General features: G+C 37.8%; 1 protein-coding gene across 3 annotated transcripts in view; it reads right to left on the bottom strand.

Moving 5' to 3' along the window:
- The window catches only part of LOC139725047 (uncharacterized), a 508,769-nt gene that overhangs the window by 252,147 nt on the left and 234,386 nt on the right, over positions 1–22,236 (bottom strand). For all 3 annotated transcript variants that reach the window (XM_071636133.1, XM_071636134.1, XM_071636135.1), the window contains exon 8: positions 12,235–12,422. In XM_071636133.1, the coding sequence (XP_071492234.1) occupies positions 12,235–12,422 (188 nt within the window). The remainder of the gene's footprint in view (positions 1–12,234; positions 12,423–22,236) is intronic.

Here is a 22,236-nt window from a genome sequence, read left to right as displayed (position 1 = left end):
TTACGAGAAGCGTCTTTTAGCGAGGGCGTTGATTGCTTCCATTCTCCTCCCATGTAGTTGTTGTCAATGGAAACTAAAGAGGATGCGTTTAGCAAGTACCAATACCTAGATAGAACCTGAGAACCCATTGTAGGCGGGGGTTCAAAATGAAGTTAATTAACGATAGTCGTCTTTTGAGATCGTATTCTTTGCGTGTACTAAAAACCCTCAAATTACGCACATGGTCGTAATGTTGCAGAACATCAAAGACTGCTTTCGCGTCTGTTCTACTGCAGCTGTATACAGCCGTAACATTCTGAATTCCCGCCATATTAGGCACATATCCTTTATAGGCGTTGCGTCCACAGAATTATCACTTATCAAGCTTGCCAATGTTGCACGTACTATACGTATCAGAAGCAAAGGTTGATGTAGGCCTGACAGCTTCACGTTGGGTTTATAATTATGACTGTATCATGAATATACTTCTTATTCTCGGTCACTTTTGTAATACCATAGCATATAAAGACTCGTTATATAACTTGTAGCTTAAGCTTATCTTTTTTTTTAACATCACATTTACAGTTACAATCTTTCTGCATTTGTGAAGTTGAGTATAGATAATTATAATGACATACATTCTAAATTGATAGTTAGGCCTTCCTCATTTCGTTTTGTATTCACAAACCTTACTAAAATAAGTGATTGCTTGATTACTTTCGGGTAAAGGAAACACCGGAAAAGGAACCGCATTTAATGTGTGTGTGTTGTTTGTTGTTGTTTTTTAACGAACCTAAGCTAATAGCGAACCATATTTCATTGTATGATTAACGAACCTTCAGAATAATCAATTGTATTACCCCCCCCCCCCCAAAAAAAACCAACCAAACAAACAAACAAACATTTCAATGTCATGTGTTGTCAATAGTGATAAAAGGCCCGTTTTTATTTAGTAGTATGTCTCAGTACTCCTGTGTTTATTTTTAAGGATGTGCCTCTCCTTATGATTGCGATTATTGTTCAGCTATTTCTTTCCCGCAAGCTTGAAAAGGAAGCAGCTAAAATTCAGGCAAGGAGACTAGTTTTCTTCCATGAGATACAATCATTATTGTATCAGGCACTATACAAAACGGTTGAAATCTGCTGAAAGTCGAACTTCGTTTTGTTTTTTTTTAATTCCATTTCAAGCGGGGAAAGACTAGAAATTAGTTTGTCTATACTGGCAGGAGACATTAGTTTTACAGTATACATACTCCGCATTTAGATAGTCGCCATATTTTCATGGTCAGAATCAGATACACACGTGATATTATCATAAAATGAAAATACAAAACAACTAACACGCCATAATCGTACATGATGAACTTCAATGAATTAGTGATTATACTTACCTGTAATAGTCCGCATAAAAAACAAGCACGCCAATCAAATAATTTGATAGAATTAATAGAACATACAGCGATATCATGCGTGGCAGATCAAATCAAGTTCAATTGGTGAGAAAGCTAAATGAAGTTAAAAAGTTGACTTCTTTACGTTTCTCTTTCATTTTATGAAAACAGAATTACATTGTATATCTACTGAAACGGATTGTCTCTGTTGCGAGCGATCGCCATATAAAGCATTTTTAGTCTTCTGAGCAAATCCGAATCCCTATATACTTTAATTTTTGCTTGATAATGTAACAACCCTTATAACTTTACAAAGGACTCGCAAATTCAAAGTTTCAAAATGTATACTAAAACATTACATTGTACACGGTGTATTTCAAAAAACATTTTGAATGCGTTGTGTGTTAGCATGTTAATGGAATCAATCTGCCTTTTATTTTCCGTACGTAAAGCGCACAGAAACGTAACCAAATGTTACCAAATACAGTAGAATGCATTGTACAGGGTGGTATCATCATTAGAAGTATATCCCATTCCTTTTTCCTTTTATTTGCTTGAAGCAGTAGTCAAACCATGTGTCATTATCGCAGCGGCATCACTTAGGAATTAGAATGTATGAAGATAATCGTTACTCATTTATTTCATGCTATTATTATAGCATTTACATTTTCCAACTGTTATTGACAGTATTATGGTACTGTATGGTTACGATTACGAATGTTGGTTATGAATTCAAAAGACTGGTTCATTAATCGAACCATAAAGGTAATAGCTGTTTTGAAAGTAGTTCGGTACAAGTTCGAAACGCAAACGAAATCATCGTCATAGGGGGAACTGATAGCTCTAGAAAACTTGTTTAGGCCAGTAAAGATTGCCGTATGCAATCCTTGTAGAAAGTTTTGACTATGGCCATCTTTTGAGCATTTTGAGAAATTATATAAAGAATTATTTGTTTGGATTATGCCAAGAATTAGTTTGAACTATGAAAATAAAAAGGCGCGGTTACCTCAACAATGTCGTAGTTCAATAAGACATGATGGGTAAAGTGAATTCATGACTTGTTGATTAATCCTTGCTGATTGATGATCATTTCTGTATTAAAAACCATCAGATAAGTCTCATAGATGATACCTCTGTAATAGTAGTCAAAATTCGTTTGAGCAATGAGACGAAAACCAACAAAACAAAATGCCATGTATCATCGCTCGAGTTTCCAACATTTGTCGTCACCCGACCAACAATAAGTGACGAATCAAATGGAACATTTAATTATGGGAAAGCGGACTGCGTTACGATTTTTAAACGTTGCGAGCAATTCTTTAAAAAAAAAAAAAGAGAAAATGAGGCAAAGTTCAAGAAATTAGAAAAAGCACGTAAATGCAGGCGATCATGTTTAATAGTCAAAGTAAGAGATTACAATCGGCCATGCGGATGTATATGATTGCCTTATTTACATGTCTGATTTCCATAAACTATGTTATATCTAAATTTAAGTTCCCTTCCCTCCTTGATAAAAGTTATGTTGGGTTTTCGCTAAAGGCATTTATTAGGACACGCTATAAAAACGACAACAAATGACTACTATACATCAAAAGATGACCTATGCATGAACCACAATAATTCTGTACGTTCTGATATAATGCAACTTCTTGTTTGTCTGTTTGTTTGTTTGTTTGCTTGTTTGTTTTGAATTACCATGGTCTTTGTCGGGGGAAAGATGAAGAAAAATAGTAGAGTGTATCACTCTCAAATCCGGATGATTGCGATAAGTGTGTATTCCCCGCCCTTTCTATACAGGTAAACGATTTAAGCTTGGTATGCTATTATAAAAGCCTTGTGTCACGCAGAAGAACTGATTCCGCGATCACTTTCAACCTTTCATAAAATTCACGTTTTAAGATAGTAACGATAGCTTGTAGGAGATAAAGTAAGTTGGCGTCCCTGGCTGTGGTTCTGAACACAAAAGGGGACTGAAAAAATCTTTTACAAATTAGCAGACATAATGCCGATCCTCCAACACTGTCGCTCCGTTACGTCACTAATTCTGCTATCAATAGCGAAAAAAAGAATTGTACTGGTTGCGTGATTATCCACCCCGTGATAGCAGGAAGTTACCTTTCATTGTTCAAGGCTTCGTTGATGCCGGGTTTACTCGGATACAAGGCGTGAACAGTGTCGTCCGAGTTCTTTCATTCGGAATTCCTCAGAATACACAATTCAATAGGCAATTAGCGCTGCTACTTCGCAAAGCTATTAGCCAAATTCTTTGCAGACTTGACCTCTCACATGTCAGCTACACGTAAGACACGACAAACAACTATCATTACACACATTCTGATTGTTTTAAAAATGAAGAAAAACACATTTGAGTAGCGACACAGCTTTCTGTCACTTTCTCATAGGTCCTACTTCTAAAAAATACACAAATGACAAGAGTCAGAATATCCTCCAAAGGGAACACGAGCTATTTGGGCATTGATAATGTTTGTCGTCCGATTTCTCTCCATGCCGTTGCGGCCCAAACCATCATAAGAAAATAGGGCAATAAGTTTTATTAACCGGGGAAATAAAATTACGCATTACACACATTTGGCTTAAATTATCATGCGAATTGTCGACTTTATAAAGACGAGAATAATTGACAACTTATGCCATGCTATATCTCCAAAGTTGAACTTTAAACAGCAAGTCACATACCAGGGAACGACAGTTATACATAATTATTTGAATGAATTCATTAATGAGGCCAATAAAAGTTGTAAAAGTACACGCACATAGAGAGAGAGGTTTCAAGTTCGATATGTGATCATGTATTAGCTCATTGATAAAGTATCATAAATTTTGCGTGATCATTCGTTGGAATTTTTTTCAGCGCCATTTGTGCGTCACATCAATCACCACTTCATGAAATGTGGTGCATGTATCAAACGCAACTCGCTGGTCATGCAATTGATAGCCTTGGTCAGCTCACTGTTATTGCGTAATTAAGCCCTCGCCGCCGCCGACGCCGCCGCGCGCACCATGCTTTGTTTTGTCTTCAATGGGATCAAGAGCAATGCTTCATTAGCATACGCCCTAGCAACGGAGGCGGAGTCTCAATCGGGCAAGAACAATAGGTGCGAAACGCAGCGCAAAGGCGAGCGTTCGAAAAAAATGTAACCGAAAAAAATTGTCTCAGAAAAACTGTGATTTGGGACACTTGTCCTCATTTTTACACGCTGAAATTTTCTGTACAAATAGATAAAACGTCAAGGAATCAAAATCCGTCATAAAAAATTTTCGACCCAAGTAGTGCTTCCCCTTCATTTTCGGCTCATTACGGGAAAAGTCCCCGTGCGACTTATGACTCATTTTGTCGGAGCGCCACACATATTTGTATGCTCAAATCGAGCTCAAAATTTTTTTTGCACACGTTTCAGACCATTTGGAACATTTTTTGAAAAATGGAAAAAATTTGACGGACGCGTATGCGCGCGCACATATATGCACGCACAGCTCATATGCAATAGAAATTTCCCGTTTTTTCACACTTATCGGATGCCTGAAATGTCAAGGAATATTTCTACCAAGTTTCAAGTCAATCCGACTCAATATGACGTCATACGGGTCCGTCAAAGTTGAAATTCCTTGTGCGCGTCAATGGCGATATACAGTGCAACAATGCCAAAAAAAAGCCAATTTAAATCCGATTTTACTCGTCAGGATGGTCGGTGACCCCCATTTTCTTTACATATTCTGAAAGCTGATGAGTTGTACATGTTATTTCATGGGTTGGCGATGTTGGAAAAATGATTAAAAGATATCAAATTTCTTAATAAAGTAAAAAAAAGTAAATTTTCAAAATGACGTCATCCAATTTCAAGTTCACTCGAGCGTATCTCACTTATCCTTTGCCAATTTTCACCCAGATTTCAGTATGTTGTAGCTTATTAAATGCTCTTTCATTAATGTCATAACAACATTTTGATTGGATGATGGCATCACCTCGTAAAAATTGATTGAATGTAATCTTGTCAAATTTGACCAGTTTACGTGTTATCTCTATCGGAGTGCAGTTTTTCTGGAAATGAAAATTGACATGACTGTTCTTTTCGAGCACTAGCTCACTTATGCTTCAGTGAATTTCTCCCAGATTTTAATATGTTGTAGCTGAGACTTTGGGCTATCGTAACTTACCCTTTATTTTTTCATATGGTGTCGGGATCACGTCCAAAAACTTGGTTGAAATTAAAGGTTATCTTTGATGTATTTTCATATTCCTTTCTTTTTGCAACTTTCTTTGCAATAACTCAAGAAAAACAAGCCCTATCAGCCCAATATTTTGCACATGTTTAGTTCATGTCACGTACATTTTTTCATAAAATAACAACTACTTGATCGGACACCATCTTGGGTATGTAAACTAGGGTCAAAGGTTATAAATGTTTTATCCTGTATCTTGATGAATACATGTCGTATCTTTCCCATATTTTGCACACGTAAAGACCATGTTACAAGGATCATTTCACAAAATAACCACGTTTTGCTCAGATGCCATCTTGTCTGTGCAGATCGGGGTCAAAGGTCATATGTACTTCTTTCTTTATCTTCGTTATGACGTGTTATCTCTATGGGAGGGAATTTTTCTAGATGTGAAAATTGACATGATTGTCTTTATCGAGCACTAGCTCACTTACCCTTTGGTGAATTTCTCCCAGATTTTAATATGTTGTAGCTGAGACTGCGCGCTATCACTAGTGTCCCCTTTGTTTTTCATACGCTGTCGGCATTACGTCAAAAAACGTGGTTGAAATTAAAGGTTATCTTTGATGTATTTTCATATTTCTTTCTTTCTGCAACTTTCTTTGCAATAACTAAAAAAGAACATACCCTATCGCCCCCATATTTTGCACATGTTTAGTTCATGTCACGTACATTATTTCATAAAATAACAACTACTTGATCGGACACCATCTTGGGTATGTAAAGTAGGGTCAAAGGTCATGAATGTTTCATCCTGTATCTTGGTAAATACATGTCCTATCTTTCCCATATTTTGCACACGTAAAGACCAGGTTACAAGGATCATTTCACAAGATAACCACTTTTTGCTCAGATGCCATCTTGTCTGTGCAAAGTGGGGGTCAAAGGTCATATGTACTTCATTTTGTATCTTCGTTATGACGTGTTATCTCTATGGGAGGAAATTTTTCTAGATGTGAAAATTGACATGATTGTCTTTATCGAGCACTAGCTCACTTAACCTTCCGTGAATTTCTTCCAGATTTTAATATGTTGTAGCTGAGACTTTGCGCTATGGTCAGATGCCTATATTGGGATCAGGACTCAAATCATTGATTTTCGAAAAGATCGGATCACCTAATTTGTCAGTGTTGACAAATTCCAAGTCTAGTTCATTTTGAAATTTAAAAGCGAACATCCGAGTTATTTTAGCATCGTTTGGAGCAGAATATTACTGCTATTCACTTACGAACGTAAAATCGTACATACGGAGTTGAATATCTTTGATATTCATTTCCGAACGTCACAGCAAACATTCGACATTTATTTTAGCATCTTCCGAAGTTGAATGTTATTGTTATTTACTTTTGAACATAAAAGCAAACATCAGACATTTATGTTATCATCGTGTACATGGAGTTGAATATTATTGTGTTCATTTCCGAACCATCGAACGCAGCAGAATGTTACTGTTATTCATTTCGAAATTCAAAAGAGAACATCCGAAAGTTATTTTAGCATCGTATGGAGCAGAATATTACTGCTATTCACTTCCGAATGTAAAAGCAACCATCTGACATCTATTTTAGCATCTTCCGGAGCCGAATGCTGTTGCTATTTACTTTCGAAAGTATAGGCAATCATCCGTCATTTAGTTTATCGTACGGAGTTGAATATTTTTGTTATTTATTTCCGAACGTCAAAGGGATCATTCGACATTTACTCTAGCATCTTCGGGAGCTGAATGTTATTGCTATTTACTTTCGAACGTATAAGAGCAAACATCCGGCATTTATCTTATCATCGTACGGAGTTGAATATTATTATTATTCACTTCCGAACGCCAAAGCAAACATTCGGTTTTTATTCTAGTATCATACGGAGTCAAATGTTACCGTGATTCATTTCCAAAATCAAAATAGACATGCGACATTTATTTTTGCGTCTTATGGAGCCGCCTGTTACCACTGTTCATTTCCAAAAGTAAAGGGAAACATCTGACCTTTTTTGTGGCCCGATTGGGCCACCAAATTTTCAGCAATGAAATTTGGGTGGCGCAGGTCGTTAAAAGTTGTGAATAGCTAGATGATCGTAACCGATGTCAATATGTCCTAATAATTATTGATACTTGAGTGATGAACGCATGTGCACAACTTCCGCAAGTGTACTTCTTTAGAAAGTAGCGAACAATCAAGGCAGTGGACATCAGAGTGTGATTAAATCGAAAAGAAGCCCCTGAAATCGGAATTTGATGAAAATGGGCAAAGTCGGAACTCCATGAAATGTATTTTGATTGAGCGGTCAAAATAAAGCTCGGTTAAAATATAACGGGAATGTGCCCTTGAATACCCTCGTCCACCCTTGTCCAATCCGCGTCAATCGAGACGCAAATTCCCTAGGATGGATTTTCCGTGTGAGCGGATGGACTCGTCCACTGAACGCGTATACCCGCGGGTACCCGCGTGGATACGCGTGAGTGGCCCCGTCCAGATCTCGGAAAAGCATGATGTTTCCAGCGGTCGGCACTGTATGATATTTGGTTCTTCAAATAATTTGTCAAAAATGTCTCACCGTATCTGCATCAGTGTAAATGAACATCAGCTTTCCCAGGTTGACACTTTCAAATATCTTGGAGTCTGGTTAGACCCATTGCTCACATGGAAGGAACACATTCAAAATACCAGCAAGAAGATTGGCGCAAGAATCGCTCGACTCTGCCGCATTAAAAAATACCTACCACAAAGTAGTTTGAAATTTCTTGCGAATTCACTCATTATGCCCCTCTTTGAATACTGTTGCAATGCCTGGTCAAATTGTACTCAAAATACGAAAGACGTGATAATCAAACAGCATAAAAAGATGGCTAGAGTTATAACAGGAGCTGATGTTCGAACTCCGACTCAGGCAATATTAAATGAATTGAGATGGGTACACATCGAAGAAAGGTGGAAGTTTCACAAATGCAAAATGGTATACCATGCTCTAATTAAGTATTAAATCACCGTGTTACTTGTCAAACATGTTTGTCCAGTTTCATTCATTACACAGTCACAGAACTAGAAGTGCTGTTAATGTGGGTCTGAAGATGGGAAAACGGAGATTCTCCCATGAAGCAGCCTTAATCTGGAACCAACTCCCAAATCATGCCAAACAGGCATCCTCAAAACAAGCTTTTACTAATTTGTACTGGAGGAGATAGGGAGACATATTTGAGAATGAGCAAAATATTTGGGTTGTGGGTTTATTTGATACCAAATTGTTCATTATCTGACTTTCATGTGTGCAGGCCTCGAATTAACCTACGGCCACCGACGGCCATGGCCTTCGGTGCCCCTCTCGTCGGCCGCAATGCCTTTTTTTCCTTGATCAACGTTATGGCCAAAAAAATGTGCCCTTTTTCTTGTGGCTGTGGTGCCCTTTTAGAATGAAAGTTATTATTTATGGCGTATAATATGCCCTTTCTCAAAATCTACATTTTAATAAGCTTCAACAACTTTCCTGATCTCAAATATCATACCTTCAGTTCACTCACGTCCCAATATATCTGATTCATTCTCAAAGTATCTTTCTGAGATATGAGACGACGTGTACGTACTTGTACGCCCGGCCAGCTTTTACCGTCCCGACTGCCTCTGCAGCTCAGCGGCCATAGAGTTACTAGCTAAGCAGCAGCGGGCCAGAGCAAGTGGTCGCGTGCAAGCCATGCTAAAAAATGCCAGGCCTGTCGGACGGCTAGGGCTGCGAGCATTGCCATCTCTCTCGCTCTGCATTCATGCCCGCATGCTCAAAGCAAAATGGCGCTGGAAGTGCTCCAAAGCGAGCGCGGCGTATGCGTTGAGAACGTACTGTATTACAGAACCTACATCGTATTGCGTATGGCCTACTGCCTAACATCGTCTGCTGCGGAGAGATCTTATGCGTGTGTGCGCTGCTGGAGTGTAGCAGCACGGTCGATACTACAGCATACAGCTCTATGGGGCATTCACATCACATATAAACACCCAACATGCCCTTCCCAATGTGGCCTTGGTGCCCCTCTGACTGACCTAAGTGCCCTTTAATGGCTGGCTTCTTGGAAAAAGTGCCCTTTTTGTAATGGCCTTACCCCTCCAAAATCCTATTTCAAGGCCCGGGTGTGATTATTAGTATTTTGTGTGGCAAATGTTTTGTGGTTAAACGCTTGTCTCTCTGATTTGAAAGACAAGAGAAATAGGAATATTGTGTCATTTAAGTGCAAATGATAAATAGTACAGTATATTTTTGTAGTAGCATTTTTTCGGATTAAAACTGTGTTGTTATTATTATGAGTGAGATATACAATGTAGAAAGTGATAGTGATTACGACTGCAGATGTAAAGTTGAGAGAATTTTGATTCTTTTCTTCATCTGTTATTCTCAGTATTATGATGTTTGTTACATAACCCAAGTGTATTAAATTACATCCAGTAATGTATAGTTAATGATAATTATATGATTTATTTATATGAAATGTATCTTTTTTGCTTTTTTTTTGTTTTTGTTTGACGGCATTTCTGTATATTTCCTTATTTTCTCAAACAATATTATATTTGTATAGGTGGATATAATGAATTTTATATCATCAGATATACTGTTTAAGGTTGAAACAGGATTTTTTTTTCTCTCATATGTTATGTTATCTCAGTCATTATGTATGAAAGAATGGTATTGTGAGCAGGTTATTTGTGTTTATTCAGCTTGCCTGTTTTTAAAGGTCCTACCATAGTATAATTGTAAAAGTATTATATGTAATATGATGTGAAATGAGGAATTATGGATTATGCAATATAAACATGTGCTGTAATTCAGATACATTTTTTTCAATCATTCTGAATTATATCTCATCATATTACTTCTCAGTGAATTGCAATGTTAAATATTAAGTTATTTATGTATATTTCTACCTCCGCAATACTCAACTATCTGGCCATGTTGTAAGTGTACCGTAATTGTATAGTATATTATTTTTTTGATGTGTCTACAATGTCCGTATTTTGTGATGTACGGTATTGTATGTGTAGGGCCTCTGAGAATAACAGTGTTTAGCCAATGACAGAGCTACCCTACTGAAACAAAACAAATAAATTAATAAATAAACAAATAAATAGATAAATATATTTCATTCTGTATTTTGTTAGTGTATGCGGAATTCGGTACCAAAGATGGCAGGTCTGACTCCCTTTTCTAAATGAGAATCCAAACATCTCACGGCCAATGTCCCCTCAAAACAAATGAAACCGGTATGGTCATGCCTATTGGGATCAGGACTCAAATCATTGATTTCCAAGTAGATCGGATCACCTAATTTGTCAGTGTTGACAAATTCCAATCTCTAGTTCAATTTGTTTGTGTCAAAGACCTCTTGGTAAATACATTGTACTCTTGCACAAGCAGACACATGCACAGATTTTTTTACTTGGTGTGCATGACAGAAAAAAATTTATCTGCATTATGTAGGTACAAAAAACTCTACTTCACCAACATCTCTCAATATTTCAAGTCACTATATCACATCCTTTCGTTGTCAATCACTGATGACTGGTATCTGATGACCCCTCCCCAGCGTATCACCACACTCATCTTCAAGTGACGTGTTTCATATCTCGCTTGTTTCTTACAATTGTCTAGCAATGCTAAGGAATTGCTGGTGCGTTTGTTTTTCACTGGACTACCTTTGAAACAGAATACCATTGCCTCCTCCCCTTCCCCTTCTTCTCCCCCAACAACCACACTTTTGATGACACTGACCAAGGACGTGTTAGAGGAGTGGAAACAAGAATCTCTCCTTTGTACCCATGCTCAGTGCTGCCAAGAAGTTATGCGCTCTTCGCAGGTGTTAATAAATTGCTCTGACAAAACACAGCACTTCTGTGTGAATATGCATCATTTCTAAAATACAGCTTACTCCAATAGCCAGCAGCAATTTGTTGCCCCCTTCCCAAGTTTTTGACAGCAATTGCTTAGTGTGCAAAGAATGCAAGACTCGTGAAGAAAATTAGTAAATGCTGTACTTCTTTAACCATAGAAATTAGCTACTAAACATGCAAAAACACACAATAGTCACTGTCTTAATTTGAAAGATGTGATATTAAAGTACTTACCTGGCAAACAATATTATGCACAAATGTGAGCAATATGGTAATATATCTTAAATGCTTTTATGAGACACTTACACTCCTCTTTTCAGAAGAAAAATTTCAAGTAGTTGTTCCACACAAAATTACCACCAAGTTCCATACAGAATTTCAACATTTCATCTGAAATACACTATAAAATTGTTAAAATCAATAATGTCTCCTTTGGTCTCCATGTCCAAACTCTCTGGAAGAGTGGTTTGGAGCATGGAACATCAAAGTCAGTGAAATGCGAAGCATTCAGTTGTGATGCTATAGAACCTACAGTACATGGCTGCATAAATTTGCACAAATTGTGAAGAGGTTCCATTCCTTCTCTAACACCTCCCTGCACTGATATAAAAAAGAAAAGATTGTTGCAAACATGATAAAGACAGTAGCAACGGCAATGATGATGATGAATAATTATTGACTTTAAACAAGGGTGCAAACTGTTAAGTCAAGAATTTCAAAAACTTTGCAGATTTGCTGCAAATGATTAGTCCACTTACTGATATCCCATGTAGCCACAGAGGGAGCAGTCTCTAGAAGTGCAAGCAAGTTCTCCTGTTTGCTACCTTCAGCAAAGTACTTGGCATCATAACCCTGGGCATCACATAGGTCAGCACGGGCTCCTCGCTTAATCAGGAGGTCAACGATATCCTTGTGTCCACTCTCACAGGCAATCATCAGTGGGGTTCTGAAAACAGAAATGCAAAATGTACTTAATCATGGCACTTCCTAACTCCTAGTTCCAGAGAAAAATTTAAAAGATTTCTTAATTCAAAGGTCTGTGAAAAAATAAGGAAACAAGCTCAATCCATAATATTTTTGTATGAATTTTCATTCAAAAAATGCTGTTACCATGGCAATATATTGTTGAGCTTTGAAAAAAGATGAAGTTTACACATCAATACATATGATAGTGGTCACATGTGCCAAGTTTCAAGTCAAATGCTTACAAACTGAGGGAGTAAGCACAATCCACATTATCTTTACCTGCCTTTTATTGAAACGAGGCAAGTGCCAAACGGGTCTCGCCCACTCACGTTTTTTGGCCCTAAAAATTTGTTGACCCCTGTCTGTGAGCTTTGACCTTGTGGTGACCTTCTACTCCCCAAGGGACATCTACCATCCACATCAAGTTCATTGACCCCTGCCTGTGACCTTTGACCTTGAGGTGACCTTCATGTTTAGTAAAATGTGTAACTTTGTATAACCACTCTTCCCTCCAAGTTTGATTGAAATTGAAGTCCTCAGTAGAGTTTTATTCATTCTAGTTTTTGTAGCGTTACGCACAGACAAAGGACAGATGGAGGACGGATGGACGCAGGCAATCCTTTAGTCTCCCCTCACCTCGGTGAGCTCCACAAAAATGATGTTACCATGGCAAAATACTATTCAACATTGACAAAAGATGTGTTTTGCACATCTAAAAAATCTTATCAGTTGCATATGTCCCAAATCTCAAATCAAAAGTTCAAAATCTGAGAGAGTTAGCTCAATCCACAATATTTTTTTTTGTGATTTTTATTGAAAAGTTTGCAAATCTACATACTATAGCTGTCACATGTGCCGAAGTTCAAGTCAAATGGTCACAAACCGACAGAGTAGGTGAGGAGAGACTATGGGATCACCTGTGGCATCAGTCCGTCCATCCATCGTCTGTCCATAATGCTACAAAAACTTGAATAACTCTCTTCAATCAAACTTGGAGGGAAGGCAAGAGTTCTCTTCGAAGTCGATGCTCGAGGTGTTTCTGTTTTATAACTCATATGAGCAAATATATGGTCGGGATTGCATCTGGCTTCAGGAGTTTTCTCAGTATATAACCGAGGGCCACAGCCTGATTGTCCACATCAAAACATGCTTCTCAAATGGTCCTCGCATAGCCATAGCTCTACAACATGATATTGAGAATGCTTTAGTTTATGTTCGGCTTCGTTGTACCGAGATTTCTCAGCAATACAGCGCACCTTTCACGATCCTTTTGTGGGTCTGGGATGGAAAAAAATGAATCTCCTGGGCAATTTTCTCTACAATTCGAGTAAAATTCTGCTTGACACATCGGTATGATGAAAGATAGCCCGACCAAACGACGCCGAATGCGGTCGCCCTTCTAGTGTAACGTGTAGAACCATTTCTACGTACAGTACGTATGAAAACATAAACAGCTAACTGCATTGCGTGGCGATAGGGCTGCAGCTGCGCTGTGATAGACGGGAAACGCTTGAAGGGCAAACCGGGTACTCAGTATCTACACACGTGTACTGTGCGAATAGACAATACACAATACATACACACACACACACACACACACACACACACACACACAAATGTCAAATACCAGTAGCCATTGCCTTCTTCATGCATCCGAGTAACTAGGGAGTGTACGGATAACGAGCAGAACACGGCTGGGAAGAGTTGTGCCTCGGTGACGTCTGACTGTCCGCCAAGACTTGCTCATTAGCATATTCACCATGCAGACTCACACTTTTTCAACCAAAATTTACGAGCTTATTTGGTGATTTGAAAGTTTGTTTTTGGTGAAAGGAGTTTATTGGAGGTACCAACAACAACATATTTTGAAAAAAATTTGTGAGGACTGCCTTATACGGCGCGTTTCAATTATGGCACATAATCTTGGATGTACATGTCCGTTTGTGACTAAACTTGGATGGTAGATGTCCCTTGGGGGATTGAAGGTCACCACAAGTTCAAAGGTCACAGACAGGGGTCAACAAACTTTTAGGGCCCAATGTTAATTTTTTATAGTGCATTTTGATTATGGCTCAAAACTTTTGATCCATATGTATGTTTGTGACCAAACTTGAATGGTAGATGTCCCTTGGGGAATTGAAGGTCACCACAAGGTCAAAGCTCACAAACAGGGGTCAACAAACTTTTAAGGCCCAATGTTAAGTTTATACGGTGCATTTTGATTATGTCCCTATGATCCCTATGTCTGTTTGTGACCAAACTTGGATGAGTTAGCTCAATCCACATTATCTTTGCCTGCTTTTTATTGAAAAAAAAATGCTGTTACCATGGCAATACATTTTTCAACATTGTTGAAACATAAATTTTGAACATAAATCTAAGATTTAAATTGGTCACATGCCAAAACCCAAATCAACTGCTAAAAAACTGAGCAAGACTGTTACTAAATCCACCTGTAAAAGTGTAATTTGCATGATTTTCATTAAAAAAAATGCTATTACCACAGCAACACATTGTTTGACAATGACAAAAGATGCATGATATTTGCACAACTCCAATACAGGGGTCACATGTGCCAAGTTTCAAGTCAAATGCTCAAAAACTAAGGGAGTTAGGTCAATCCACATATTTTTGTATGATTTGTACAAAGAATGCTATTACTATGGCAACAGATATATTGACAGTCCCCAGAAAATGTTTTGCATGATATTATAGCAATCATGTACCGTACCTAATCATAACTCAAATGTTTACGGGGGCACTACACGAACAACATTAAAAATGACAAAACAATCACATTTTTTGCATTCATTTCATGAAGAATTTATCAATATTGTTTGATAGATACTTTATTTTCTGCAAATCAATATACATAAGTTACATAATCATGAAGATGCAGGAAATATACAAAGTAAATTCAACGCAGAGTCGTTTGACTTGCATAAACCACGATTATAAGTACATAATCATGAACATGTAGGAAATATATAAAATAAATTTAACACAGTCTTTTAACTTGCATAAACAACGTTATGAAAGAGATTTAATATACAGTATGCATGTCTATGCAGCAGTGATAAGAATAACATTTATAGTTAAGAAACGATTATGCAGAGGGCCGCCATTATAAGCATTGCTTGAAAAGATGGCCGGCCGGAAAAGATAAGGACGTACTAGATTTGTAACAATATAAATTCTGCTGCGAAGGTAGCAGGGGAAGATAGACTCTGGTGTGTGATGGTGGTGGTGGTGAATGTGTGTGCAGGTGCTTGAGGGTGCACAATGACAGATAGGCTGGAATTTAGAATAATGAAATTGGTTTACTGAAAGAGGGGACGATATGCGCTGTTGCTATCGGGAGACCAACATTAGTTGCATAATTTATTTGTTTTTAGTTCGTATTTGAAGTATACTGTAATAAAATGTACTTCTTTAAGTTTGCTTTAAATGAAAACAAGGAGGTACACTGTTTCAACTCCTCAGGAAGAGTGTTCCATGTATCCGGACCTTGATGTCTAATCGAATTTTGAGCAAGTAAAAGCTTCGGATTACTTAAATGAAAATCATGGGAACGACGGGTAGGGTATGAGTGAATATGGTCATTGGTTACTAGGGTATTATGAAAAAATGGTAATAAATTTTAGGCGATAAAATATGGGATCAGTGTGAGCCAAAAAATTTGAATGTGTGCATATACGAAGAGCCTTTTTCTGGAGAAGAAAAATTGTGTTCAACTTTGTTTTGCTACTGTTGCCCCATACAATATTACAGTACATTACATATGGTAAAAATAAAGTGTTGTATAACATGATTAAAGTTTGATCATTAATCAAATATTTTATTCTTCTTAAAACACCAGTTGCTTTAGATATTGCTGTTGTAATATTCTGAACATGAGTATTCCAAGTTAAATTGCTATCTAGGGTCACTCCTAGGAACTTGGTTGAATGTTTCTCAGCAATGTTTATATCATCAATAAAAATACTTTGAGGAAGGGTGGGATGGGATTGCAACGTATGGAAGTGTATAAAACATGTCTTATCAATATTCAATGAAAGCTTATTACTTTTAAACCATTTTGAGATGTTGCTTAATTCCGTATTTAATGTATCAACCAGTGTTACAATGTCCTTGTGGGAATAAAAAACATTGGTGTTTTTTATTCCAATGTACATGTTTCCAGAGATGTTATCAATACAATGGTATATATTGTAATGTATAATATTGTGCATGGTTACCATGGTAACCAGATGCCTACAGGTGATTGATTACCACAAAAATGTCTACTACTGCTGTAAACTTTGGTATTTTTTGTTCATTTTTGGTAGATAGATGCAACTAAAAAAAACCAAAAATTTTTATTGATTATTTTTGATTTTTTTTTCCATTGCCATGGCAACAGGTATTATCCAATCTGGATTCAGCTGTCAATAATTTAAAAACTAAAGCCCATAATTTTAAAATGCTCTTGTAAACTATTAAGCATATCCTTCTGCTTAAGTGTAAGAAATTTGGAAAGAAAATATTGAAGCATTCTCAAGTTATAGCAAAATTTGTAAACAAAGGTATATAAAAACACATTCTGAGAAAACGACCAATGAAAATGAAGATGTCATTTTTTAATAATGAAATACATGAAAAAATCACATTCGCTGTATTTTCAACACACATTTGACCTCAAAGTACAGGCAGATGTCACTTCTAGCAGTATATGGACACATATTTCCCTCGGCTTCAAAATATATATGTTATAATTCACTTGATACACTTTCACAAATTATTTTGTCAAGAATTATGATTTGGACCCACAAAAACACGGTATAAGGATTATATTCAGTTTTTATTACACTGTAGTCCCACCAATAGAGTTTTGAAAATACATACCTCTACTGCAAAGATGTGCCTTCAAAAGGGTATCAGAAAAAAAAGTAATTGTAACCACTTTTACTGCATTTTTTAGTGTAGAAGCTACTGCATATTGAAGATAAGAACCTAAACTGTCACTTAAAGTAAAAAACAGAAAATTGAAGAAATCTTTAATTTTTGGTGTAGTGCCCCCTTAAAAAATGAGAGAGCAGCTCAATTTACAATTTTTGTATTTATATAAAAACTGCTGTAGCCATGGCAACAGATTTTCTTCATTTTCACAAAAAGGTGTATTGCACAATCCACATTCAATTGACCATGTGCTGAATTGGAAACCTGCATTGTTTTAAAACTGAGAGGGTAGTTTGATCAACAACATTTTGTATGATTTTGTGAAAATAAGCCATTACCATGGTAATGCATAACTCCATACTAACGAGAAAGGTGTCTTGCACATATACCTAATATGATAGTAGTCACACATTCCAAATTGAAAGTCAGTTGCGAAAAAGATGAGGGAGTAGTTTGATTAAGAGGTTTAAGAGATGGAGTTCCAACTGGTTGTAATTATTCAAACAGCTGTCAGTTTTCTACTGATGCACAAAAGAATTCCAAAGACCTGTGCATTTGGGGTCGCATTAACTCGGACCACCCGTCAAAGGTGGGCCGAGTTGTCCCGCTGGTTGGTATCCATAGTGTTAATAATCATTTGTTTGTGTTTGTGCTCATTTTGTCTTAATGATGTCTTTTCTAAATGTAAGTTTGATGGAATTGTGTTCAGTAATTTTTCTTTTGGAAGAAATTTCACAACTTTTGGAGAGGTATAATGATGTAAAACTGACATTTCAGACATTTTCTTGGGGGGGGGGGGGGGGTTTGCGATCACCATAGGTGCACATTCATTTTCTGCACAGTGTATGAACTCAGCCCAGTATAAGTCTAGCCACCGTTTTGTCAGTAAATCTCTGTAAAACTATCACTTTTATCATGCTTGGTCTATTAAGGGTACCTGAAACTGATTTTGTCTTTGAGAAGTCTAATGTTGCGCATGATTAATGATCAAATGTTTGATATTTGTCCACATGATTTCATGCATGGCGTACAGTGAATGATCCATGCCCGTCTCACCACCCTACCAGCAGCTACGTGATATGCAGCTCGCTGACAGAGCAGCGCCATGCTCACATGGCAGGGCGTGAAAGAGCGGCCGCCTAATTGGCCGGTCGCTCCGTACCATCGTCACTAGCAATTGGAATTGAAGGAAGAATTAAAGGTGTGTGTGTGTGTGTGTCTTTGTTTTGTTATTTCAACAGAGTGGCAGTAGAAAGTAGTAAATTCTTCAGCCTTTGTGCAGAAGCATAACATATTTAATCCAGACTGCATAAATTGACCACCTCCAAGATACATGCAGTACATGGAACTTCTCAGGCTTAGGAGTGGACCCTTTGACTGGCCATCTACTACAATTTGTAACTTATTGGGCATCTCCATGGGTTATAAAAGGTATTTCAGGTAAAATTTAAGGTTGTTGCCATTGACCAACAAACTCTGCTCTAGTGGCATATAAATGCCAACTCTGGTCTCTGCTTTTTTTTTAAAAAGAATAATCTTCACTCCAAAATTTTATCAATCAATCTTATAAGAGTAAAAACATTCCCTGCGGAACAGTGCAAAAATGATCAAAATAACATAAGAAATGACGAAATTATGGCAGTGTGAAATTCCAGAATTTTTGAGAAAACACATTCTGTAGGGAATATTTTTCTCTTTCTAATAAAATTGATAATTGAAGAGTTTGTTTTTTGTAGGGCCACAGATTGCATTCTTTTCACTTCTGACCCACCTTAAATTCTGATATACTGCTCATTAACTCTTAACGTGCCATGGTCGCCGAACGGCGACCTTAGTCCTGACGTGCCATGGTCGCCGATCGGCGACTAAGAAGAGCGAGAAAAGCATCGGTCATTTAAGTTCTTGTGGTACCAAAATGCGTTACAACAAGAAACTGCCACTTACATGTACTGGTAGCTGATTAGCATTTCCATTGTTTCTACTAAAAATATGAGTATGCTTACATTGGAAAATTTTGAGTAAATGCCTGATTTTTCAGCTACATGTATTTTTTTCGCGTCGGGAAAATCCGCAGAGAGCGCACCCTCTGCAAGATGTGTATAGATCAAATTTCTCATTGATAAACCACGCGTGTGTATGCTACTGAATCTGCATGTGTTGTCTATGCGTTTCCACTCGCATTGTTCTGCTTGGGCGATCTCCTGCGGGAGCGGCTTTCATTTTGTCCCTAAAAGAGGGTCAAGCTTTCGTTCGTCAGTCAAGTCTTTCATCCTTTTGTCTTGGACAGTGAACTTCACTAATCGTCCCCACGCTAGCATATACAAAAGAAGAACACGCTTTTGTACTTGTCTATGCACATATGTACAGTGGACGGAAAGTAGACCTGTAAACCAAGGTATTGCGCGAACACAAACTCCTCGCAGACAAAGGCCTGCCGATTTCAATAGTGTACGCCCGGCCGTGGTAGAGACAAAAGAAGGATTAGTAGGTGCTTCCTTCTCAAGTGGACAAAAGACACTCTTCCAGGACTGGACCCGGGATTTACTTGAGTTTCAAATACAGTATCTGGGACTAAAGGACACAGATTTGGGAATGAATTACCGAGGCAGAAAATGAAATTGAAAAGACAAATTGAACTGCCAATATCTTTGGAATAATACAACTATAGAAGACAAATTTGTTATCATTTGAAAGAGGAAATGTAGCTCTAAAACTCTAAAGTCAAGGGAGCATTCTATTGAAGAAAAATCACGACCGACTCTTTCTTTCCATACTACACAAAAATTTATATTTTTTTAATGATATTGATTATTGCTGCAATATTTCAGGTTCAGATAGATATTACAGCAAACTGACTACATGACAAGAAAGAACAATCATTTCTTGATATTTGTTGTGAAGAACTCAATTCAAAACAGTCAATAGTTTCAAAGATATGGCAGTTTTAAATTACATTGTCAATCCAGTTTGCAAACTTTCTGGCGTTGGGTAAAAACGTCTGGCACGTTAGGGGTTTTGGGTCTGGCACATTAAGAGTTAAAAGATTGCAAGATCACAGCAAATTACGAATTATTTGAGAAAAGCGTGTTTCCTAAGTATAATACAGTGTTCACCCCTTACTCGGGAACCGCTTTAGCGGGAACCCCCTTATGTGCAACGAAACTTGATACTACAACATTTTCATGTGTTATTTCCATTGCTTAATCGGAACCATGAACTGCTTTATTGGGACAAATCTGGCTGAAACACTTCCAATGTCTATGCATTAATGTCTAAATATAAGTAAATCCTTAGGAAATATTGCAGGGATTTAATTTCCTTACCAGAAGGATCATTTTCCCACTAGTTCCGAATAGATTATGCTGACTGCAGTCTCAACATTTGCCATTAGCAAAAAACGTAAAACGCTACCACTTCCGGTTGCGCATGCGTGGTAGTTCATTGATTTTGTGTAGCTCTCGAAGAAAAAGATGCCACTGCACAATCTACTCCGAAAAATTCAACAATAAGGTCTGGATACCAACGAAACACCAAATTCAACTCCACCATCAGCAAAATACGATGTAGGTGAGTGGTAAAAATTATTCTTATGTTAAATCAAACCAAATAAAGGACATTTTATGTGATTTTGCCGTCAATAGCGACGGTCGTTTACAACGTTTAAACACCAGCGTATGTCAGACTGCTGTGCTTTCGCACAGCGGTCTGGTCAGGCTAGGCGCAAACCTATGCACACATTAGATTACACGGTATTCTGAAAACTGTTTTATCTTCTGTTGTAACTCATACCACGTGCAAATTCATTCTTCTGAGATAAAACAGGGTGGAAGGTGTTTTAACTCTGTTCTAACTTTCGTTTCAACTTCTGTTAGATAGTGAGATAATCGAATACTAACTCAATATTGTTATGTGAGTTAAAAAAACCCCAAAATATAAAATAATTTATGTACAGAATGGCAAAAGATAAAGCAGTTTGACAAAAACGTAAACCCATTCCACAAGACAAAATTTCGTAACAGTAACCTTGCAAGTGTAGGCGTAGCATAATGTGCACATGGATAAAAAATAAAAAACACACAAACACATGAACAACAAGAGACCCGCGGGTCTAGCGCTCACCTGAGTATCGCAAGTTCACCTTTCAAGCAGTCACTAATCTAAATCATTCACAGCTCTACCAAAATTTGACCAGGCATTCTCAAGTAGAAGATAAAAATGTACAATAAGGGCCCAAGTTTTTTAAGATTCCTTAATTTGGGGAGATTGGGGCCCCCTGGGGCCCTCTGGGTGGGGCATCGTGCCCATTTTCATAAATTTAGATCCTGAGCCCCTAGGGATGCTACCTGCCAAGTCTGACGAAAATACATCATGAGGTTTTCAGGAAGAAGATGAAAATGTACAATTCAGGCCCCCATTTGGACCTTCCCAACCACCCCCCCCCCCCTGCCCCCAAGAGGGGCACCCCTGCATCTCCTATGAACAAACTTGAAACTACAGTCATTAATGTACTCACTCATAGTATTATCTTAGCTCTATAACTTCTGATTCTAGAGAAGATTTTTAAAGATTCCTTCATTTTGAAGGTTTGGGGCCCCCCTTGGGGCCCCCTGGGTGGGGCATGGTGCCCATTTGAACAAATTGAGATCCTAACCCCCTAGGGATGCTACCTGCCAAGTTTGGTGAAAATGGGTCATGGGGTTCTCAAGAAGAAGATAAAAATGTACAATTTAGGCCCTATTAGGACCCCACCTCACCCCCTCCCCTGGGTCCCAAGGGAGGCACCCTGATTCTGCCATGAACAAACTTGAAACTGCAGTCATCAATGTACAAACTCATAGTATTAACTTAGCTCCATC

Source organism: Diadema antillarum, unplaced genomic scaffold, assembly GCF_040938485.1.
Source record: "Diadema antillarum isolate AM-2024a unplaced genomic scaffold, OU_Dant_1.0 seq00000013_RagTag, whole genome shotgun sequence".
In the NCBI taxonomy this organism is placed as follows: domain Eukaryota; kingdom Metazoa; phylum Echinodermata; class Echinoidea; order Diadematoida; family Diadematidae; genus Diadema; species Diadema antillarum.
Note: the sequence above shows the minus strand (reverse complement) of the source record. Positions and strands in the feature narration are given on the sequence as shown.